The sequence below is a fragment of the Ascaphus truei genome, chromosome 15, assembly GCF_040206685.1.
Source record: "Ascaphus truei isolate aAscTru1 chromosome 15, aAscTru1.hap1, whole genome shotgun sequence".
Classification (NCBI taxonomy): domain Eukaryota; kingdom Metazoa; phylum Chordata; class Amphibia; order Anura; family Ascaphidae; genus Ascaphus; species Ascaphus truei.
The window spans coordinates 31,037,770-31,062,580 of record NC_134497.1 but is presented as its reverse complement, the minus strand read 5'-3'; the positions used below and the strand labels follow the sequence as shown (position 1 = coordinate 31,062,580).

General features: G+C 47.4%; 1 protein-coding gene across 2 annotated transcripts; it reads left to right on the top strand.

Moving 5' to 3' along the window:
• The first annotated feature begins 988 nt into the window (after positions 1–988).
• Positions 989–24,560, top strand: LOC142466768 (uncharacterized). Of its 2 annotated transcripts, XM_075572148.1 has the most exons (4): positions 993–1,060; positions 2,652–2,804; positions 15,138–15,327; positions 18,577–24,560. In XM_075572148.1, the coding sequence occupies exon 4, from the start codon at positions 18,684–18,686 to the stop codon at positions 20,580–20,582; it is 1,899 nt and encodes a 632-aa protein (XP_075428263.1). In that variant the 5' UTR covers positions 993–1,060; positions 2,652–2,804; positions 15,138–15,327; positions 18,577–18,683; the 3' UTR covers positions 20,583–24,560. The 2 variants fall into 2 exon arrangements, with proteins under 2 accessions (XP_075428264.1, XP_075428263.1); XM_075572149.1 differs by lacking the exon at positions 2,652–2,804 and having other exon boundaries at positions 989–1,060.
• Positions 24,561–24,811: the final 251 nt, after the last annotated feature.

Genomic DNA, 24,811 nt, shown 5'->3' with positions numbered 1-24,811 from the left:
TGTTTTTTGCATTATTACTTTGAGTGCTGTTTTTGTTTCCCATTTTCTACACTATTCAACACTATAGAACATGCACCTACCCTATTCAAGCCAGTGAAGTGCCTGCTGATACGATACTATTGTGTCTCTCTCATATATATATTCTATCTTAATGCAATTTGCTTAGTTTCCTGCAAATATTGAAATATCTGTGCTGGGTGTATTATTCTGTAGTGTGATATTTATTGTGCAGGGTATAGGTGAGTGTTAACAGGGGCGCTGTCATATATCTTTGTTTGCAAATTATATATATATATATATATATATATATATATATATATATACACACAGTGGTCGACAAATCACCAAAAAATCTACTCGCCACCTAGTATCACACGTGTGCTGCTCGCCACGATGTTAAATCCACTCGCCCGGGGCGTGCAAATGTATAGGTTTGTCGAACACTGTGTATGTATATGTATATGTATATATATATATATATATTTATATATATTTTGTATTGGTTCCTGTGAGGGGTTATCCATCTGCGCTAGGAACCCTCCCAGGTGGAGGCACTCATCAGAGAACGTGCTCATCCCAGGCTCCCAGTGGCGGAGGATCTGGCCTCCTGTACGCCAGACAGGTACTCAGCACACGTAGTTCCCTTGGTCACGGGGAAAGAGGGATATATACGTGTGTGTGTGTTATTTAAGTTGTATTACAGCCTCAGGGGTTATGTCATTTCCAGGTTACCTCCTTCATATCAACACTGGCCAAAAGGGAGGAACTGAAGCAGCTTTACTGAAATATATTAAGGACAGGGAGGAGAATATACATCTACATGCAGAAGAAATGATCTTTCGCTAGCACAGGGCCTGGGAAATGTTACTTTGTTTTTAATCTACACAGTATGTGACACCTGATCCGTTTTGAAGTCTAAAAACTACAACTCCCATGATTCCCTTAGTGTGAGCATGCGCAGTAGGACACAGAGCTGTGACCTGGATGTAGTCAGTGTCTCCACTTCCGGGAAAGAGAAGAAGAAATGAAATGGTGGAGGAAGCACACAGGAGCCTTCTCTGTAAGTAACTTACTTTGTATTCAAAGCATCAGAGCAGGTATATGCAAAAACGTGGCGTTTCAGGACAGACACGTCCTCTCCTCAGACTTACTGCAATAGTGACACTAACAAGTATATACACCCCTAGGGGTTACACAATCATCTCATACCCATCACTTGTGTTTACAGCCGGGCAGCCACTGCAGCCTCAGTACTTCCTTGTTGACATCTGATGTCATCTCAGCGTCATATGACGTCACGTCGCCAACCAACCAGGAAAACCAATAACAAAATAGAGAGTCACACAGGGACAGCTCAGCACACTTGCTGAACTGTGAGAAGTCACATTGCATAAGTTACACTTAAGTAACAGTAAAATTAAGCAACATGTACGCACTATATTGGTGCCATAATGGATATTTCATTACTATAAATTATTCTCAAGAGCTGGGAGCTGCCATGCTGATATTTTCTCTCTTAGATGATTTTTCTGCCAAAACGAAGGGGTTTAAGCTGAAAAGGAGCAAGTTAAAAGATGGTTCAATGTTATGAGCTTACAGTCAAAAGCAGCATTATTACACATTTATCTGGGCATAAGATAACAAGGCAAACTACAAACCATTAGGGATATATAGATTTAGGCTGCGTCCATAGACACAACAGACGTGTGGAGGCTGAGGGAAAGCGGGTGCTTTCCCTGGCCTTCTTACGCGCACCGTTTGGGGGCGTGTCTATGGGCGGGCCAGTGACGTCACGGAGCTTGTTCGCCCTCATTGGGCGAAACGCTCACGTGACCTCCCGAGAAATCAGTTTTGACTGATTTTACGAGCATCGCACGCCCCCTCCCACGCTGTATAGACGCGATCACTGTCTTTAGGCAGTCTGATCGCTCAGCGTCCGGACGCGTCAGCGCGGTCTGCCCTTCTATGGACGGTGCCTAAAAGACATAGCTCCTGTTATAGATAGTGTAGACACAAAGGCACATAGGCTAGATCATAAGGGTTATCTGGTAGCTTATTAATAATAATTGAGTAGACTTAAGTGGGATGAACAGAATAGTAGAATCCATAGCAGTTGTGGGCCAGAGTGACAGAGGTTTAAACCTGTGTCTCTGGTTTTTCCACCCGCATATATCTGGATTAATAGTAGAGGCTGACCGTATCCCAGGAACCAGTTTAGTTCAAGTCACAATACTTACTTCGACAGGGAGATTCTGCTGCTGGAGAAGCCCCATGTGACAGGACCAGGGCTCGGGAGCGAGCACACGTCAGGGGAACGTATGTGAATATAAATATATGTTCCACTGACTGCATTACACAGTGGTTGATTTAGTGAACCCTCGAGCCAAATCTTCGCCGATTAATCACAGGAGAATGGATCGATTGGTAACCTAGCTAATCACTTGTCAGTGTTTGCATTGCATTGAAGGGAAACAAACGGCAGCTTGAACTGCTGCTTTAAATCCAACCTAGCGGCAGGAAAACATGAAATCACTTGGACTACTTGTAAAGGATGAAATCCCCATTTAACCCTTTTGATGTAGCTGCTATGTCACCACGTCTGGCCCCATGATGTAATAGCTATGTCATAGTAATCCTGCTGGTTTTCCTAGGGAAGATGTCATTCTGTGCTCCTGTGCAGAGCAGGACAGATCAATCACTACGTGGGATAGAAGGGAGGGGGTCTCCCCGTCCGTTCTGTCATCAGTGAGGGAGCGATCACGTGACCCCTCCGTCACTCAAAGGGTTAAAATAACTGGTTTTTGGTAAGTAAACTTAATTTGGAATGAAAGCTTCAGAGCAGGTATATGCAAAAACGTGGCGTTTCAGGACAGACACGTCCTCTCCTCAGACCATACACCTTAGGCCTCGGGCATGGTCCGCGCTTAGGCGCAGACCCGTGCTGAGGCGCGCTGCTGCCCGGCACTGAGCCCCTGCAGCCACAATGAGAGCGGCTTTAGCAGGGGCTCGCGCACGCCTGCGGAAGCTAGTGTCTTAACAAATGTTAAGTTTCTTCGCTTACCGGAGCGCAGGGCCGGTCACGTGAGCGGTTCGCCCAATTGTGGGTGGGTCAGTCAGTGTGCGGGGGTGTGTGGGTGGGTCAGTCAGTGTGCGTGGGGGTGTGGGTGGGTCAGTCAGTGTGTGTGTGGGGGTGGGTCAGTCAGTCAGTGGGGGTGGGTCAGTCAGTGTGCGGGGGTGTGTGGGGGGTCAGTCAGTGTGCGGGGGGGTGTGGTTGGGTCAGTCAGTGTGTGGGGGTGTGGGTGGGTGAGTCAGTGTGCGGGGGGGGGTGGGTGGGTGAGTCAGTGTGCGGGGGGGTGTAGGTGGGTCAGTCAGTGTGCGGGGGGGTGTGGGTGGGTCAGTCAGTGTGCGGGGGGGTGTGGGTGGGTCAGTCAGTGTTGGGGGTGTGTGGGTGGGTCAGTCAGTGTGTGGGGGGGTGTGGGGGGGTCAGTCAGTGTGCGGGGGTGTGTGGGTGGGTCAGTCAGTGTGTGCGGGGGTGTGGGTGGGTCAGTCAGTGTGTGCGGGGGTGTGGGGGGGTCAGTCAGTGTGTGGGGGGCTGTGGGGGGGTCATTCAGGGTGTGGGGGGGTCAGTCAGTGTGTGGGGGGGGGGTGGGGGGATCAGTCAGTGTGTGGGGATGTGTGGGTGGGTCAGTCGGTGTGTGGGGGGGTCAGTCAGTGTGCGGGGGTGTGTGGGAGGGTCAGTCAGTGTTGGGGGTGTGTGGGGGGGTCAGTCAGTGTGTGGGGGGGTGTGGGTGGGTCAGTCAGTGTGTGGGGGGGTGTGGGTGGGTCAGTCAGTGTGTGGGGGGTGTGGGTGGGTCAGTCATTGTGTGCGGGGGTGTGGGGGGTCAGTCAGTGTGTGGGGGGGTGTGGGGGGGTCAGTCAGTGTGTGGGGGGGTGGGTCAGTCAGTGTGTGGGGTGTGTGGGTGGGATCAGTCAGTGTGTGGGGTGTGTGGGTGGGTCAGTCGGTGTGTGGGGGGGGTCAGTCAGTGTGTGGGGGGGTCAGTCAGTGTGTGGGTAGGTCAGTCAGTGTGTGGGGGGGTGTGGATGGGTCAGTCAGTGTGTGGGGGGGTGTGGGTGGGTCAGTCAGTGTGTGGGGGTGTGTGTGGGGGTGTGTGGGTGGGTCAGTCAGTGTGTGGGGGGGGGGGTGTGGGTGGGTCAGTCAGTGTGTGTGTGTCCAGCTGCAGCCAGGGGCTAGGTGTAACATTGTGCACCACCTCTCTCCCCCCCCCCCTTATGCAAATTCTGAGCGCGCACACACACAGACACACACACACACACACACACACACACACACACACACACACACACACACACACACACACACAGACACAGAGACACACACACACACACCCCGCACGCAATCTGCACACACACACCCCGCACGCAATCTGCGCACACACACCTCCCGCGGGGTACATGCGTCCGGCACGGGCATGAGTGACCGAGGCCCTGTGCCGCGCGGGTTGCGCCCGGGTTTGCGCCGTGTGCCACCGCTTTCTGCGGGCGCAAGGGGCCCGCAAACGCCCGCGGCAGTGGAAGGCTGAATGGCGCCGCTGCCAATGGGCGTGAGGAGCGTGTGGGTGGGACGACGCCGTTGCCAGCCGCTTCTGCGCATATGTGGCGTCCGTCAGCGGCGCCATCACAACTGCGCATGCGCGGCATGGCAGCGGTCGTGGAACAGTTGGGCCGTTAGGAGCGACGGCGCGCTGCATATGTCAGCAGCCAGGTGTGTGTGGGGGGATGTGTGTGGGGGTGTGTGTGGGGGGGTGCGGCAGCGATTAGGAGCGGCGCCGGCGGCTGTCACCGCCGCCGCATGTGACGGGACAGGGGACGTGTGAGCGGAGCGGCGTCCATTAGGTGACGTCACTTCCGTTTCACATTTCGCCCCCCATCTATCCAGTTTTGCTCTATCAGGACTAGGTGCCACAAAAGAAGTTTCACTTCAAAAACACACTCACAGTGCGAGTGCACTTGTTGTACGACACAAATTGCCGCCGTGGTTTGAGCCTCGTGAGTGGTGTCTGGCAGTTAGGATCAGTGTTGCACTGCTCTCCTCCGTTTGCGGCTGCGACTCCTCACACTGTCTCTCCTGATGACGTCAGTGCCGGGCTCCGAACACCTGGTGCCTCCGCTCACGGACAGGGATAGTTCCACCCTACGCATTTCGTGACTTACTGCGTCACTTCGTCAGGGGTAATGGAGCTCTATAGTCGTACACAAGCTTTTATAGAGCCTGGTTAGACAAACTATTTAACCCTTTCAGAGTTTTTCTTGAAAAACCCATACTGGCTATGTGTTTGACTAATGAGGGCATTATAATTATTTTGTTTTCTATGGAAGTGTTATGTTTTTTTGTTTGCTAAATGTTTTTTTTTACTTGACAATTCGCTACATTTAACCTATTAAATATGCCATTGTTGTTGGTTCACTTTCTTCTTGGGGGGACTGCCCCTTTAAATACCATTTTCCTACTCTGCTTCAGTTTAAATCCTGAGATGACAAACCTATAAGAGATTGTACAATCGGCCTTTTCTCCTTGCTAGCCATCCTAAGCATTCCTTTTCCTCTCACCCCACGCATGTCTTTCCCCGTCTTAGGAACGCAGGGCCACACTTTTCAAAGGATTATTTAACCAAAGGCAGCTGTTGACATTATGGATAAGTTTGGTTGCTGTCACCAAATCTATATTCTCCAGACTATTACTCTGTGAATATTACCATCACTTATTGTCTTTCAAATCCTTGCAAAAACCTCCCGAAACTACTGAAGAAACAGAAATATTCATTTTATTTTCCCCCCAAATAGCTTTTCAAGTTATTTGCCCTATATTTTACCAGTCTCACGTGGTTTCTCTTACTGTGTTTCTATTGCTGTTTGTGTTCTGTATCCCCCTTCCTCCCACTCCCATTATTTGCCTCCCAGGTACTGATCTGCAGGTGGTTATTTTTCCTTATCCACTTTGCCTCTGTTTACCAAACACTAGATTCACTAAAGTGCAATAGCCTCAATTGCACTGTAACAACCACTCGAGTAAATGGCAATGAGCATGTGATCACAGCAGCTCTTTGCACCTCTCCCCTCACTCCTGTCTTCTTCTCACAGCCTTGTTCAGCAACATTGCTGCCCGTATGTAGCCTTAGGCCGAGTCCATAGAAGGACAGGCCGTGCTGAGCCGTGCTGAGCCGTGCGGACGCTCTGCGCTGAGCCCCTGCATCCTCAATGAGGATGCCTTTAGAGGGGGCTCACGCGAGCGTCCGCAGGCATGCTGAGGCGCTGGAGTTTTCAGCCAAGCGCCAAGCTGTTTTTCAGCGCGCTGTCGGCTGAAAACATCCAATCAGCGCGGAGCTGCGTCAACGTCACGGCGCTGTGATGTCGGCGCCGTGACATCGACGTCAGTGCGTCGCGGGCGATTGGCCCAGCGACATCACTGCCCGCCTCCCTCAGTCTCCCCTCGCCTCCGATCGCGCCCGCTGTCTCGCCTGCATGGGCATGAAATCGCGCAGATTTCAGCAGGCGAGCCTCAGCGTCAGCGCGGCTCGGAACTCCTCACCCCTCTACGGCCCCAGTGGTCACTGCTGCACGCGCGTCTGACTGCCTAGCGGCGCGTACATGTGTAAAATCCGCGATCTGTGGTCTATGTGGAGGGATGGGATGTGTGGAGGGCGTGGCCATGACAGGCGGGAGTTTCAAGCCCAAACCGACATTGTTGCCTCATTAGACTGTGACTCAAGGCTTTTTCTATAGTCCAGTTTCCAAATCAGTCCAGGGCATGTTATAAGCTCAGGTTGCTAATGGAACACATTCCTGCTACAACACCTTGTTACATCAACCCAACTTTCTGTTTAGTGTCACTAGAAGAAAAATCACATTTGTGTCACTTGTATCATCTTGTCGGGGACTTTTTAATTACAACAGTGTTTTTATTTATTTTTTAAGTAATAAGAAAGTAGTCACTGGTGTGGCCTGTTGCTCCCATGCCAATCAAAATGTGGGTACATACAAGTGATCCATCGTATATACATTGCTCTCCATTAACTTCTGTTCACCTCAAAAACTGTAGAGAATAAAGAAAAGACAAGTCAAATTTTTTTTTTTTTCAACAAAAAAGTTTTTATTGGGACAAGGTACAGTTCACATATTGTCTGACAACCCATTATCATGCATGAGTGCCCCCGTGCCCAACATTTTGTTTTTCAATATCAACTGTTACAAATATTGACGTACAATGGGGGAAAAGAAAAGCAAGAAGAAGAAAGGTAACTGACATACGAGACATACAAGACAAACCCAGGGGAGGAGGAGGGGGGGGGGGATTCGAGGAAGGCCAGGAAAGGCGTATCTCCACACTGTGTTCTGGGTCCACCGGCATTGTGCTTGTTCTGTGGGAGTCGACTGCTAGCCCTCTCACAGTCATCGTACGTCTGCCCTATCGGTGCTCTATTTTGTCACTGTCCGTGCCGCTGCCCCGGAGGAGAGTGCATTTCTTGTTATCACAGCAGAATGTTGGTGGCATTCACCCCTGGGATGTCTGATTGGTCTAGCCAAGGGGCCCATATTTTTAGGAAATTTGTGCCGGTGTCATTGACCAAACTCGTCAATTGTTCCATCCGGCAAACGTACCAGATTCTGTTCCGAATTTTCATCATCGTGGGTAAGTCTGGTTGCTTCCACAAAGCTGCAAGTTCGCACCTCATGGCTGTTGCAAAATGTGCAATCAGTTTTTGTGCCGGTCTGCCTAGCCCCCGCCTGCGCCTGCCCAGCAGGAACAGCCATGGGTCCAGGGGGACCGGACGTCCGAGAATTCTCTCTAGCCAATTTTGGATTTCCTCCCATAAAGGTGCCACTTTGGTGCAACCCCACAGCATGTGCAGCAAGTCTGCTTGTTCCCCACACTGTTTGGGACACAGTGGGGGGTAACCTTTTACAAACTTTGCTAATCGTATTGGGGTGAGGTACCACCTCATGAGGACTTTATATGCATTCTCCTTCAAGGTTGTGCAGATCGAGCTTTTAGCCGCTGCCAGCACTATAGAGTCCCAGTCGTCGTCTTCTAAAGTCTCCCCTAAGTCAGCTTCCCATGCCCGTCTGTAGTTCAACTTGGTGTCGTCTGTGGACCCAGGACAGACTACCGCTCTATAGATCGTAGAAGTAAGTCCCGAAGTGTCCGTACCTCTCGAACACAGCTGCTCGAAATTGGTACGCCGAGGGCGTTTAGGGATTTTGTTGTAGAAGGCTCTAATCTGGAGGTATCTAAAGAATTCGGAGTTTGGTATCCCGGTTTCAGATTTAATTTGGTCGAATGATTTTAATAGTGGGCTACCTTTCAGATGTAGAAGCCTCGTGAGGCCCTTTCTTTTCCAGGCCCCCAGGTCTCCACCTGGCATGCCCGGAGCGAAATCAGGGTTCCCTACAAACGGGGTCATATATGTGTGCTGAGTGGTAAGAGCACATCTGAATCTGGTGTCCCCCCAAACTGCCAACGAGCTCCTCATTGCCGCAAGCGGTATCCCTAAGGATTTTTGTACCCGTTTTGGAAGCCAAATTAAGTCCTGTAACTCTACAGGGGAGCTGCATTCTCTTTCCAGTTCCACCCACCTCCGGAGAACCGGCGGCATGTGCCACTGTACAATTTGAGTCAATTGTGCTGCTCGGAAATAGGCCATCAAGCAAGGTACCCCAAGTCCTCCTCGTAGTGTTGGGCGAATTAATATACTAGCTTTGATACGTGGTTTTTTATTACCCCAGACGAATTTCACCATAGAGGACTGCAAGCGGAGGATGTCAGCCCTGACCACCTGCACCGGGAGGGTCTGAAATAGGTACAGGATTCTGGGGAGGAGGTTCATTTTGAGGCATTGGATCCTGCCGATCCAGGAGATTGCATAGCCTGACCAGAGTCTGAGATCCTCCATCAGGGTCCTTATTAGCCTGGGGTAATTGGCTTTATATAAGGCGCTATATTCTTTGGTGATATTTACCCCTAGGTATTTAATAGAGGAGGCTTGCCATTTAAAGTTAAAATTTAGTTCTATCAGTTTTGCTGTAGCCTTTAGGTTGTTTGAACTGGGGCGCTCCCTATGATTTGTGGCGGAGAAAGTGCTGCAACGCCTAAGCTATTCAAATAAATTGGAATATAGATATGTGATTGTGTACGAAGTGTAAAAGAGTATATAAAAATATATACTGGCCCTTTTTTGATGATTTCCTGGTTGCTGCTTGACTTCGGAGAAGGGAATCCCGTCTCCTTCTTAGCGTGGCAGTTGTAGTGTGAAGATAGTCAGCGCAAACCTCATGGGCCTCCCGATGTCGATGGAACCGAATGAAATATGGATAAAAAAGAATTAAAATCTCAGTGTATTAGATACACATGTGGGGGATGGGGGAAGAGGGGGGGGGTGGGTGGGGAAAGGGGGAAGGGCAGGGGGTGGAAGCAAGGAGGAGGATAATGCTGGAGGTGTTGATAATTGGTTTTCCACTTTAACTAATCAAAGAATACATAAAATTATGGATTCAGTGACTCACACGGGCTTGTGTGGTATCTCTCCCTCAACGCTGACTTTAGTGGATTTATTACAGACTCATATGCTGGAGTCTCAATATACATAAAACTCACACGGCCTGATGTGAGTCCTTGTCCTCAGAGGGTGATGTCCTGTATGGATGGTGTCTGGGTTGTCTCAGCAGAATTGTCCCCCGATGGGTGTAGTGTGTGAGTGTCTCCTCTCCCCATTTCCCAGATGACCAAAAGGAGTGTATGCCAACAAGGGTTAACAACAATAAAAAAGGTCTTGCTGTAGCCTTTGGCAGGTTTAAATTTAGAGCTTCTGACTTAGTTTGGTTAATTTTGAACCCCGAGATCTTATTAAATTTATCTAGCAGGCTGAAGACGTTTGGCAGGGAGGTAAGGGGCTTTGATAACATTAGGATAATGTCGTCTGCATACAGGGCCACCTTGTGTGACTGGTCTCGAATTTGGATACCTGTTATATCTGGGTTATTACGGATATGTGCCGCCAAGGGCTCTATGCATAAAGCGAATAGTAGTGGGGACAGGGGACAGAACTGTCTAGTGCCACTCCGTATCGGGAATTCCTCCGAGGGGAAGCCCTGGTGCCGGATCTTCGCCTTCGGTTCATGATACAGAGCTAGAATGGCGCCCAACATTCTCCCTCCTACACCGAACTCCCCAAGCGTCTCCATGAGGTAGGGCCAATCAATTCGGTCAAAGGCTTTTTCGGCATCTAAGCTAAGTGCCATAGACGGGCTATTCTGTTTTTGGGCCAAATCAATTAAATCTATGATCCGTCTAGTATTATCTGCCGCTTGCCTCCCGCAGATGAACCCTACTTGATCTGGGTGGACCAGCTTTGGCATCACCGTGTTTAGGCGGTTTGCCAGTAGTTTAGAATTTTTTTTAGTGTCGGAATTGATCAACGAGATCGGGCGTAACTCTTACAATCGGCTGGGTCCTTCCCTGGTTTGGGGATCACTGATATAGACGCTTGGAGCATTTGGCCAGGGATAGGGGCACCGTCTAAGAATGAGTTATATAACCTAGTCAGGTGAGGTACTAGCAATTTCCGGAACTTTTTGTAGTATAAGTTAGAGAAACCATCGGGGCCTGGGGCCTTCGATGACTTCAGTGATTTGATTACCTCAGATATTTCCTCACCTGAAAAATCTACCTGTAGCGCGTCCCTTTCCATTCTGCTCAGTTTCGGCAGATTCGCCTCTTTCAAGAACGTCTTCAGCTGCCTATGAGTGGTCTCGCAATGGGAGACCTTTGCCCCATCATATAGGGTCTCATAGTATGTTTTAAACTCTTCAACAATTTGTTTAGGGTCAGAAGTGAGGCCACCTTTACTAGTTCGAATTGACTGTATATGGAAATTACTACTCATGTTACGGAGTTTGCGGGCAAGCGGGGTATCTGGCTTGTTGGTGCGTTCATAAAATTTCCGTTTGGACCAGGTCAACTCCTTCTCAGCTCGGGAGGCCATCAGCAAATTTAGTTGCGTTTTGGTATCCAGCCATGCCTTACGGGTCTGTGCTTGTTTATTTTGTTTGTGTAGAGCGGAGAGGGTTTTTAGATCTGATTGTAAAGTGTGAATCTTTTTTTCCCTTTCTTTCTTCCGTCTACTTGCGATCCCTATGAGTTCTCCTCGAAGTGTCGCCTTATGGGCCTCCCATAGGGTAGACTGAGATGCCCCACGCTACCCATGTTCTCGTCAAAATAGGCCCTGATCTTTCCCCCTATTGATTGTGCCACCTCGGGGATTTTAATTAAGAACTCATTGAGTTTCCATGTCGCTCCGGGCCTTTCCAGGACAAAATCAGTGCACCGCAGCTCTACTGGTGCGTGATCCGACCATGAAATATCATGGATTCCCGTGTGGGCGATCTGCGGAACCATTCTGTTGGTCACAAAGAGGTAATCTATCCTGCTGTATCGGTCATGTGGGTGGGAGTAAAATGTGTATTCTCTTTCCCCTGGGTGTTGCTCGCGCCAGATATCAACCAGGCTATTGGCCCGGAGGCCCCTGATCCAGGCAGCTCTACCCTGTGGATTTTTTTGTCCGCCTATAGTGCATCTGTCTGTGTGTGGGTCGAGAGTGTGATTAAAGTCCCCTCCTAAAATTATAGCACCCTGTGCTATGTTTTGTAAGGTCGTGAAAAAACGATCAAAGAAAGAGTCTGCACGGTCGCTAGGGGCATAGACGTTTGCTACGGTAAGTGGTTGGCCACGGATGGTCCCAACCACTATTATGAACCGACCGTTAGCATCCTTCTTTGTGATTTTTATATCTATTGATAGACGGTTGTGCAACAGGATTGCAACTCCTCTCTTTTTCTTATTGGCTGAGGCTGCCACCCAGGTCTGGTATCTACTGTCTATAAATTTAGGGGAATGGCGTCGGGAAAAGTGTGTTTCTTGTAAAAGGATAATGTCCGGGTTCAGTCGTTTGTAGTCAGTCATGTCCATTCGTCTCTTTTGGGGGCTGTTAAACCCCTTTACATTGTGTGATATGACTGTGAGGTCCCTACCCATTGGTGCTTCTTGTGCGAGTCTCTGCGGTGGTGGTCTGGATGATGATCCCATGTTGTCTAGTTGTCTGAAGACGTCGGGAGCTTAGCGTGTGATCTCGTGTGTCTTTGGCCTGGGAGGGGGGGAAACAATAAGGAACAAACACAAGGGGTATACAAGAAACAATGAGACAACAACATAAAAAACATTTGGTGACCCCATGAGAGTGAACCTCCCTGGGTACCATGGCTGCCCCTTCTGGGGGTCCGGTCCTGGGCTCCCCGCCTCCTCCGATGGGGGTGGGTTCCTGATCCAAATGTACTGGCCCAGTGGGGTCTTGTGCGGGTCTCCCTGGGGCTGAATCCCAGGATCCCGCTTGGAGTCCCATGTCGACGGTGGGCGTAGCGCTACCCGCCTCCGCCTTTGAACAGGTAATTTTTTAATAGCATAATAAACAACAACAAAAACGTATTCTCCCTTAACTTGTGCCATCACCCTGGCTGAGGGGGAGGTGGGGGGGGGGGGAGAATGGGGAGGGGGGAAATGGAGGGGGGTGGGGGGAGGGAGGTGGGGGGAGAAGGGGGGGAGGTGGGGGGGGGGAAGGGGAGGGGAGGTGGGGGGGGAAGTGGGGTGGGGAGGGGAGGTGGGGGGAGTGCTGGGGAGGTGGGGGGGGGGGAGTGGAGGGGGGGGGAGGAAATGGTGGGGAGGGGAAGGGGAATAGGGGGAGGGAGGGGGAGCTGAAGGGGAAGGGGGGGGGGTGGTATGGGGGGGGGGTGGGAGAGCTGCTGACAAGCTTAAGTGCAGGACCTGGTCTTGAAAGTACCCCCTGGTGGGTGTCGAGCAGGGGTGTCCCCCTCATTACCTGCATTTGTGATCTCCTTAACTCGACCTTGCCCTGTAGGTCTGACCTGCTTACCTAAGTGCATCAGAGAGCTAGGTGCTCATACCTCCTACAGTAACTTAATGCGCGCATTTCTTGAAGACTTATGGGTTAGGGGGGGGGGAGGAGGGGGGGTAGTGAGGGAGTGGTATGGGGGGGGTATGGGAGAGCTGCTGACAGGCTTGAGTGCCGGACCTGGTCTTGAAAGTACCCCCTAGGGGGTGTCGGGCAGGGGTGTCCCCGTCCCTATCTGTATTTGTGATCTTCTTATCTCGACCGTGTCCTGTGGGTCTGACCCGCTTGCCTAAGCGCAACAGAGGGCTGGGTGCTCATACCTCCTATGTTAACTTAATGCGCGCATGTCTTGGAGACTTATGGGATGGGGGGGGGGGGGAAAGATCCATCCATTGTAGAAGGTGTCTTAGTTGTCACCTCCCGTCCATAACCCCCACTGTTGGGGCAAGGAGCATCCGGTCCGGCTATGGCGAAGGCAGGCCTCCTGAAGCTGTGGCAGTGTTTGGCACTTCCGGTGCCGGGTATTGTGTGCCCCATCCAAGATGGCCGTCCCTCTACTTCCGGTGACGTCCTTCCGGTCGCCGCCATTAAGTCGCCGGACATCGGAAGAAGCGGATGTCTTCTTGCGCTCTCTTCCCGCCGAAACGGCTTCTGCATCCGGTAGGTGTTGTGGATCTCTCCACGCGGCCTGGCGTCGCCATCTTCTGGGTCCTGCGTGTCACGGTGGTTTCCGGGTATCCTTTTTTTCCTCGTGGCCACTGGAACAACAGGTAAGTTTAGGCCGCTTCGGCACCTCTTATGTTGTTTGTTTTGGTGTGATTTTTCAGGAGCCTCTGTTCTTTGCTGGGAAGCCTGCTGCACATTTTATATCAGCTGTAGGATAGTTCTGGCGCCATATTGGGAGAAAACCGAGGCTCAACTGTGGCCAACTAAACTGAGTAAACTGTCACTGTTAGGGTGCTTTTTTACTCCTTGTCTTCCATCGCCCGATTCTTATGTGTTTTAGGGCTGGAGGCTTTTTGCCATTCCACGGGTGGACTCTGATCTCTCCTGTTGGTTGGTGCAGGACCGTCCTCCACTCCACTTTTATGAGTTTTCCTCCACTCCACTTCCTCCACTTCCTCTGGCTCTTTCATAGAGATGGCCTTCCCATTTCGCAGGACCAGCAGTCCAAATGGGAAGGTCCATCTGTATCTTATTGCCCTGTCCCGCAGTAGTTTTGTGACTGGTTGGAGTTTCTTTCGGCGGGCCAGGGTAATAGGAGAAAGGTCCTGGAACAGTTGGAGGGAGGCTCCCTCAAAGCTGCATGTCCCAGGGCCCCGGGCTGATTGGAGTGCTGCTTCCCGGGTGCTGTAGAAGTGCATCCGTGCTATTACGTCTCTCGGTTGGTCGGAGGCCGCCGGCCGGCTCCGGAGGGCCCGGTGACAGCGGTCCATTGCCAGCTCCGCCGCGGGCACCGCTGGCAATAAAACAGACAACCAGCGGGTGATATACTCTTTAATGTCCGTCATGTCCTCGGAGATGCCTCTGATGCGGAGGTTACTTCTACGATCTCTGTTTTCAGAGTCTTCTTGCCTCTCTGCCAGCTCTGCTATTTGGGCCTGCAGGTGATTTGCCCTCTTCTCTGCCTTTTTCGCCGCGGTGTTGGAGGCCGCCATATTATCCTCCAATGCTCCTGTGCGTTCTCCCAGGCCCTGAACTTCTTTTTTGAGCTCCTGGATTTCGGCGCGGAAGAGCGACTTCATGTTGTTGTAGAGCCGGTCGAAGTCGCATCTTCGCACCGGGAGTTGGCTCGCCGTGTCCTCTATCTCCTCCTCTCGTTCGGATACGGATCCCGCTGCAGAGCCCAGCGCCATGTCTGCCTCGGCCCCCCGCGTTGCGGCCCGGCTCACATATTTGCGCATATCGCCGGTTGATTTCTTTTTCGTGGATTGCGGGGCCATCCTGGGTTATTCCCCGGTTGTTGGGTGATATTTTCTCGGGCAAAAGTTTATTTTAAAAGCTGTGTTTTTGTTGCTTCGTGCGGCGGGGGCGGGAGCTCTCAGCTTAAGCTGCTACCCACCTCACCATCGCGCATGCGCCTCCCGACAAGTCACATTTTTAACAACTTGTATCTTTTTTCAGCTCTTCCATTATAAAAAAGACATTACTTTGAGACCTCACTAACTGTCCCAATTTTAGGTTTGTAAATTGTGCGAGAAACGAGGAAGAACAGAACCTTGTGGCGTTCCAGTACCACAGGAAAATCTACTACAGAACCTGCACACACCTCCCCCCACACACACAGCTCCTGGTCTGGTATGCAGATGAATATGGGAAAGAGCTTGGTATCAAGGGGATACACTATGGAAAAGTAACCTGCCAGCACAAGGTAATCAGGAATATGTGTGTTACGTGGTTTTTACATCTCTATTGTCTTATTACTGATGTTAAATTGCAAATAGTGATAGATCTGCATACACCATTACTGGTCAACTAGAACTTAATATCACTAAACCTGACGAGTCAAAGGTCCAGATACATCAAGCTGCATTAAACAAAAATGCCATATTACCGCCCATAAAAAAAGTGCCTTGTCGTGCAATGAATCCGCGTTGCAGCGCCAAAATGAAAGCACTTTTTATGGGACCCATTAAAAGCATCAGATCCGATACAAAACAGGCATAATATCACATTTTCAAGTAAAAACTGCCATACATAAAGTTCCGATATTTATCAGAACGGGATGAACGGCAGAAATACCGCAAATATTTTATCACATACTCCAGGCTGGCGTTAGCCCTGTCTTTCCTATGTCTATAATGGCCAATATACTGCACATTATATACATAGGCAAGATAAGCTAAAACAATAGATGATAAAATAGTTATTAAAATACTGTACATATTAACCCTTTAGTAGTCCACGGGTCAACTAGTTATCGGTTTCCATGACTAGCTGACCACAAAGCGGATAATATAAACATGGCATTACACTATCTACCCCCTTTTGCCACCTTTGTGGCTAGTAAAGCATGGTTAGTTCTTGGTTTGTATAAATAAAGTACTTTTTATCGGACTCGTTAAAAGCATCAGATCCGATACAAAAAATGCATAATACCACATTTTCAAGTAAAAACTGCCATTCATCAAGTTCCTGTTTTTCCTATGTCTATAATGGCCACTATACTGCCCATTATATACATAGGAAAATAGAAACAAGGCAGAGCACTGCCAAAATTGTAAGGAGTATTTTCACATTAATAAAATTAGAAAGATTTTATTGGATCACATAGGACCCTCGATAAAACAATAACGCACCTACGCGCTTCGGGCTCACGCACCCTTTATCAAGGTGTCATTCACAACAGTTAAAACCAGCATTTTTGTGTTTACATTTTCGCGTCAGTGGGTGACGTCACGCGTCACTGACCAATAAGCTTTGCGCTGTTCCGTGAATGGAGATAGCAGCAGCTCTGGTTGGATATTCACAAATTTTAACAAATCAAACTTTATTGAATAATTTCATTTAAACAAACCATATCTATGGATCGGTGAAAGCGCCCTGTCATCCTAATTCTACCAGCCATGCAAACTATGCATGGAGGGGCACAATCTTGTACATAGCATCAGGGAGCACTTAAGGAGATCTATACCTGGAGAGCAAGTATATAAACAACTCCCACACTGGTATCTATTATGCAAATGAAACAAATGCAAGAAGAACCATTAAAAACAAGCAATATGGTACACAGATAAAGATAATAAATAAAGAGAAAAAGAAAAAAAATAGAACAAAAAAATTATTTTATAAAAAACAATAATACTCTATGATCAAAATCCTTACTAAATAATAAACAATTTAAATAATAATACTATGTATCCAAAGTCATATCCAGGGTATTGATACAAAGTTTATGACATTATATGGATACAATTAACTCTTGAAGCACCAGTTTTCTCACTTCTACCCTTATATACATAGACAAGATGAGCTAAACCAACATGGAATAGATGATAAAATAGTTGTTAAAATACATTACAATGCATATTAACCCCTTAGTAGTCCCTGGGTCAACTAGTCATCGGTTTCCATGACTAGCTGACCACACAGGAGATAATATAAACATTACATTACACTACCTACCCCACTTTGCCACCTTAGTGGCTAGTAAACAATGATTAGTTCTTGGTTTGTCACGAAGGCATAAACAAAACACTACGGCTCAGATGCATCAAATTCTGTTAAAGTTGAGTTAATATCGCACCCTGGGAAATAATAAACTAACGGGTGTTATTACCGCAATTTTAAGGTGGTATATATCAAGTTTGTGGTAATAATTTACTGGGTGCGATATTTGGGCCAATCTCGCGATATGGGAATTAACGCGACCGTTAATGTGTTACATACCACATTGGGTTAATATTTCTATCATAGGCTTCTGTAATGTCTATTATTACAGAAATCTATGATCAAAATAACATTAATCCATTTCATGCATGTGGTTACCAAGGTATGCAACAGGAACCAAATGGGTTAATACTTTATTTAAAAAAACATTACCTGACCCTATTAGTGGCCAGTAAAGCATTGCCATTCTAGTCGCTAAGGTAATTAAGGGGTTAACCGCTGTCACCACCACTCCCACCCCCCACGGGAAGCCTAACCACTCACCCTGTGGCAACAACCATCATCACTCACAACCCCTACCTCCTCTCCCTTCTAGACTAATGCCCAATATCCCTATTAGACAAATATGGTTTTAAATATTAACAAACAATATATACTCGTTTAAAACAAAATAAAAAAAGAACATGCAAAATACATTTTACACATAAAACCATTGATTATCAGTGTGGATAACTAGGCCCTCTCAATGAAGTTCCCAGATATCCACATTGGCGATAAATGGTAACCCAGTAATAAATACATCAACAATATTAAAATACATTAATAACCCCCCTCAGTGGCTAACGACTAATGTAATGAAGGGAGTTGGTGGATGTACCATGTGATGAATGCCCTTTTTTGGGTGCTGGGAAGTCACCTTAAAGGGAGGCAATCACATTCCTTTTTTTGAAATCACATTCCATGATTTTGCATCGTTTTTGTGTTTGCATTGTCCCCACCACCATTGTATATGTATACATTTTAAAATGCACAATTATTGTATTTGGTTCCTGATTTAACAATGGAAATTTAGCATAAAGTTGGGTCATCTTATAACTATTAGAGAACATGGTATTGTTACGGGAACACCTGGTGACTGATATGTGAGCTTCTAATGAGACACGTATTCTATTCATTGTACTAACATTTTTTAATTATACCTTCACAACTGAAACTATCGATTTACTATCTATCAAAGGATTTGATAAGATTTCTGCACTTTAATTGGTGTTTTGCAGCTAGTGAGATTTCCTTTGAAATCGTGAAATATTATGATCCACTTTAAATGTATGATCCACTACATCTACTCTCCCTGCCCATATGCTGCACATGTTGTGCTAAACCCTTCATTTTTACAATGTACATCTACAGTTTACTTTCATCCTGAACTTTTGGGATATGCCAGCTTACCTCTCCTGCATGACCTTTTGTAAGACAGTTTGTGTAACAGTGACTTTTTTGTCTCGTCTAGTACAAAGACAAGCTCCAAAAATCCACCCATGCCAACACTGGAAGGTTTCTTTTAGCAGTCAGGATTACCTCCTCAAACATCTGAAGTTCAAACACCCAAATGAGTATATGGAAAAGAAGAAGAGAGAACAATCATGCAACATTCCAATAAATATGACAGAAAATACATATTTCAACCAGTCAAGGCAATTAATAAACAATGTAACTGCTTCTCATTCCAAAATATATATATTAGCAGCTGCCACAGGAAAAGATCTTGGAGAAAGTGGGAAGAGTCTGATTTGGTTAACAGACGCGAGCCTACAGAAGACAGCACAGACCGGAGAGAGACCGCATGTATGTGGGGAATGTGGAAAGGGATTTAGTGACTTATCCAGCCTGACCAGACACAAGAGGACACACACAGGGGAGAGACCGCATGTATGTGGGGAATGTGGGAAGGGATTTAGTGACTTATCCAGCCTGAACAGACACAAGAGGACACACACAGGGGAGAGACCGCATGTATGTGGGGAATGTGGGAAAGGATTTGGTCAGTTATCCAGCCTGAACACACACAAGAGGACACACATAGGGGAGAGACCGCATGTATGTGGGGAATGTGGGAAGGGATTTAGTAACTTATCCAGTCTGAACACACACAAGAGAACACACACAGACGAGAGACCGCATGTATGTGGGGAATGTGGGAAGGGATTTAGTCATTTATCCCACCTGAACATACACAAAAGGACACACACAGGGGCGAGGCCGTATGTATGTGGGGAATGTGGGATGGGATTTATTCAGTTATCCCACCTGAACACACACAAGAGGACACACACTGGGGAGAAACCTCATGTCTGTGGGGAATGTGGGAAGGGATTTAATGTGTCATCCAGCCTAATCACACACAACAGGACACACACAGGGGAGAAACCGCATGTATGTGGGGAATGTGGGAAGGGATTTAGTCAGTTATCACACTTGAACATACACGAAAGGACACACACAGGGGTGAGACCGCATGTATGTGGGGAATGTGGGAAGGGATTTAGTCAGTTAACCCACCTGAACATACACAAAAGGACACACACAGGGGAGAGACCACATGTATGTGGGGAATGTGGGAAGGGATTTAGTCGGTTATCCCACCTAAACATACACAAAAGGAGACACACAGGGGAGAGACCGCATGTATGTGGGGAATGTGGGAAGGGATTTAGTGACATTTCCTGTCTGAACACACACAAGAGAACACACACAGGGGAGAGACCACATGTATGTGGGGAATGTGGGAAGGGATTTAGTCATTTATCCAACCTGAACAAACACAAGATGACGCACACAGGGGAGAGACCGCATGTATGTGGGGAATGTGGGAAGGGATTTAGTGTGTCATTCAGCCTGGATGCACACAAGAGGACACACACAGGGGAGAGACCACATTTATGTGGGGAATGTGGGAAGGGATTTAGTCGGTTATCCCAACTGAACATACACAAAAGGACACACACAGGGGAAAGACCGCATGTATGTGGGGAATGTGGGAAGGGATTTAGTTATTTATCCAACCTGAGCACACACAAGAGGACACACACAGGAGAGAAACCACATGTATGTGGGGAATGTGGGAAGGGATTTAATGTGTCATACAACCTGGACACACACAAGAGGACACACACAGGGGAGAGACCGCATGTATGTGGGGAATGTGGGAAGGGATTTAGTGACTCATCCAGCCTGAAAACACACAAGAGGACACACACAGGGGAGAGACCCCATGTATGTGGGGAATGTGGGAAGGGATTTATTCAGTTATCCCACCTGAACATACACAAAAGGACACACACAGGAGAGAGACCGCATGTATGTGGGGAATGTGGGAAGGGATTTATTCAGTTATCCCACCTGAACATACACAAAAGGACACACAAAGGGGAGAGACTGCATGAATGTGGGAAGGGATTTAATGTGCCATCCAGCATGGACACACACAGTGTAGAGACCGCATGTACAAATGTGTGAAAAAGAAAGTACACCCTCTTTGAATTCTATGGTTTTACATATATTTCGACATAATAACAATCGTATGTTCCTTAGCAGGTCTAAAAATTAGGTAAATACAACCTCAGATGAACAAAAACACATGACATATTACACAGTGTTTGGATTTATTTAACAAAATAAAGCCAAAATGGAGAAGCTATGGGTGAAAAACTAAGTGCACCCTTACTGCTTCCATAGGAATTAAGATGCTAAGTAGCAGACAGGTGCTGCTAATCAAATGCCCTTGATTAATTGATCATCAGCAAGTGTGACCACCTCTATGAAAGACGAAGTTTTATCAGTTTGCTGGTCAGAAGCATTCAGGTGTGTGTTAACACAATGCCAAGGAGGAAAGACATCAGCAATGATCTTAGAGAAGCAATTGTTGCTGCCCATCAATCTGGGAAGGGATATAAAGCCATTTCCAAACAATTTAAAGTCCATCATTCTACAGTGAGAAAGATTATTCAAAAGTGGAAAACATTCAAGACAGTTGCCAATCTTCCCAGGAGTGGACGTCCCAGCAAATACACCCCAAGGTCAGACCATGCAATGCTCAGAGAAATGGCAAAAAAACAAAGAGTTACATCTCAGACTCTACAGGCCTCAGTTAGCATGTTAAATGTTAAAGTTCATGACAGTACAATTAGAAAAAGACTGAACAAGTATGGTTTGTTTGGAAGGGTTGCCAGGAGAAAGCCTCTTCTCTCTAAAAAGAAGGCAGCACGGCTTAGGTTTGCAAAGTTGCATTGAACCACAAGACTTCTGGAACAATGTCCTTTGGACAGACGAGACCAAAGTGGAGATGTTTGGCCATAATGCACAGCGCCACGTTTGGCGAAAACCAAACACAGCATATCAGCACAAACACCGCATACCAACTGTCAAGCACGGTGGTGGAAGGGTGATGATTTGGGCTTGTTTTGCAGCCACAGGACCTGGGAACCTTGCATTCATTGAGTCGACCATGAACTCCTGTATACCAAAGTATTTTAGAGTCAAATGTGAGGCCATCTGTCCGACAGCTAAAGCTTGGCCGAAATTGGGTCATGCAACAGGACAATGATCCCAAGCACACCAGCAAATCTACAACAGAATGGCTGAAAAAGAAAAGAATCAATGTGTTGCAGTGGCCCAGCCAAAGTCCAGACCTCAACCTGATTGCAATGCTGTGGCTGGACCTTAAGAGAGCTGTGCATAAACAAATGCCCGCAAACCTCAATGAACTGAAGCAACGTTGTAAAGAAGAGTGGGCCAAAATTCCTCCACAACGATGTGAGAGACTGATAAAGTCATACAGAAAACGATTACTTCAAGTTATTGCTGCTAAAGGTGGTTCTACAAGCCATTGAATCATAAGATGTACTTAGTTTTTCACACATGGCTTCTCAATTTTGGCTTTACTTTTGTTAAATAAATCATGACAGTGTAATATGTCATGTGTTTTTGTTTATATAAGGTTGTATTTACCTAATTTTTAGACCTGCTAAGGAACAGATTGTTATTATGTCCTGATTTGTAAAACCATAGAATTCAAAAAGGGTGTAATTTCTTTTTCACACAACTGTATGTGGGGAATGTGGGAAGGGATTTAGTCAGTTATCCCACCTGAACACAAACAAGAGGACACACAGGGGAAAGACCGCATGCATGTGGGGAATGTGGGATGAGATTTAGTGACTTATCCAGCCTGAACATACACAATAGGACAAACACAGGGGAGAGACCGCATGTATGTGGGGATGTGGGAAGGGATTTAGTGATTAATCCAGCCTGAGGAGTGTGACAGGGCTGCTTGTACTATTGTGTAAGTTAAATGCATGTTTGCTTTCTGGCATCAAGTGCACTACCTTTCTTTTTCTGTTTTGCTTTTTGCTGGGCCCTGCGATCTTTTTTGTTTCTTTACCTGAAACTTTACTAACCTTTATGTGGTGTCCTGAGGTCAGTCAGTCAGTATTATGCAGGTATGGTTAATGTGCCGCACAGTTTTAATGCATGTTACACAGCTATGGGCATTCACTGTTAAAAAGAAAAAGGGCGTTTCCTTCCTGCATACCATTCATGGTAGATTATACCATTGTCAAGGGAGAGGGTTTGGCCCGGCATTAAAGGGGTTACACCCCATTTGACCACCCCCTGCTCTCACTTGGGAGGCAAGGGGTTAACTGGACTGCGGTCCAGTAATGTGTTTTTACCCTGCTTCAGCACCCAAATGTGTATTCCCCTGTAAATATGTAATGTTCCCATTCCAGTGTCTGCACCAACACATACACTGGGATCGATGCGAGAGGGAAAGGGTTAATAGTTAAGGAGTGATTATAGCGCTTTGTTCCATGTTCCCGCCTTTGCAGGCTTCATTTTGCAGCTCCCCATAGGTCGCCGTTGCAGCTCCATACGATCCTACGGGGAAACTGGCGATTTGGGCCCATTTTCATCAGAAGACCTGCAGGTGGCGCCCGAGAGGAGGAGCGGCGGCTCCCCATTGTAAGTGCATGAAGCCGTTCATTTCAATGGGGATTCCTCGACGCTGACCTCTAGGAACGGGTGTGCAGCCATCCAAACCGCAGACCACAGAAGCGGATACATTGTCTAAAAAAGAGCATTGATCACATTAGGTCAAGTTCAATCACACTTGGCGTGGGAAACTTAGGTTCTAGGGCACCCAGGAATAAAATTCTTTTTGCCCCTAGACCCTAGGAACCCCCACACTCGACCACCACCGGGTCCGAGAATGAAGGACCCCCATAAAGGGTCGCGCTCGCCACGAGGGTCGCGCCATTGACTAATGGGAGCGGAGGTCCCATTGAATCCTATGGCGGTGCCGGCCCATGCATTTCCTATGGAGGCACCGGCCATATTGATTCTAATGGAGGAAAGCCACGTGGCTTTGAAATGGCTAAGTCCGAAAGTGAAAAGTGTAAGCCTATATCTCCGGTTCTGTGAGTACCAGAGGGCTGGGATTTTGGTCGCATGTAGTCACTGTTCCGGCATGACTGCATGGCCATTTCCAGCCCTCTCCAATCAACCAGACGGAGTGTGGGCAAATGTGAAAATTGTGATTTCCCCATTGTCTTCAATGGCGGAGTTGCTCCATTGAAAGCCTATAGCGGCGGAGCCCATTGATTTCAATAGGAGAGTGAAACGCTGTGATTTCTTTAGCTCATAGCGGAGAATCCTGCATTAAAGTTAATAGGGGATTTTAACTTGTTTTTTTATATCTCCGGTTCTGGGGGTCGTGGAAGGCTGATATTTGGCCATTATGGCAAAGGTCCTCCGACATGAGGACCTGGCAAATTTCAGCCCGCTCAGACCCACAGAACGGATTATTTTAATATGTGTAAATATTAAAGAATGTATTGTATTTTTGGTCCAGGGTTAAAGCCCGGGAAGGCTAGCGCCCATATGGTATGTTAATGCTCAGAGGGGAGACAAGTGGTCTACGATAAACCCCCTGGTCAAAGACTCCCCCACCCTGCTTGTGTATGCTAGCACAAAGGAAAGCAGGACGTGGGTACTTTATGATAAGTGTTGTGTTTCACACCTTGGGACAAAGGGTTTCCTATCCCAAGCAGACTTTCAGATGCCAGTCTTGTGGGAGGGGGGCTAAGGAAATAAGCCCCTGATTAGAATAATATCCACCCAGTGGGCAGGTATTACTGTGCATCTCAAGTGTGGTGTCAAGGAGGGATTGGGTGCAGATAATTGTCCTCCAATGACTTGCACTCAATGCCCGAGTATAGGAGTGAAACTCCATATAAACGTGTGTAAAGCTCTATGCCCAGTGTCTTTCATGCTTTTTTGTGATGTCTTCATCTGAACCTGTATTGCTGAATGAATTGCCAATCCTGTACCTGATTTCTTCATTGTCCAACCCTTAAGTAAGTGTCTATTTCTTGCCTGTTATTTGTATCATCTTGTGTGTTCTCCTTCTTTAAGGAATAAACTATATTTATTATATCTAAGTCGTGTTCAATTCAACCCAGATATTTTGGTGTATATTATACCCTGTCACAAGCTACCGTGACAACTATGTTATGGGGGGGGGGGATTAAAGTAAATGATACTGAATGTCATTTATTTTGCAGAGGGAAGACATGCATGGGATGTTTGTGATATGTACTGTTTTTTGGGGGCTTGCTATAGAAAATTGTATGTTGTGTGAAGTGTATTATGTTTGTTAATTGTGTAAGTTTTGTGAGACAACTCCC

Coding starts and splice junctions, on each gene's coding strand:
- LOC142466768 (XM_075572149.1), top strand. CDS start 18,684: ATGGAAAAGAAGAAGAGAGAACAATCATGCAACATTCCAATAAATATG.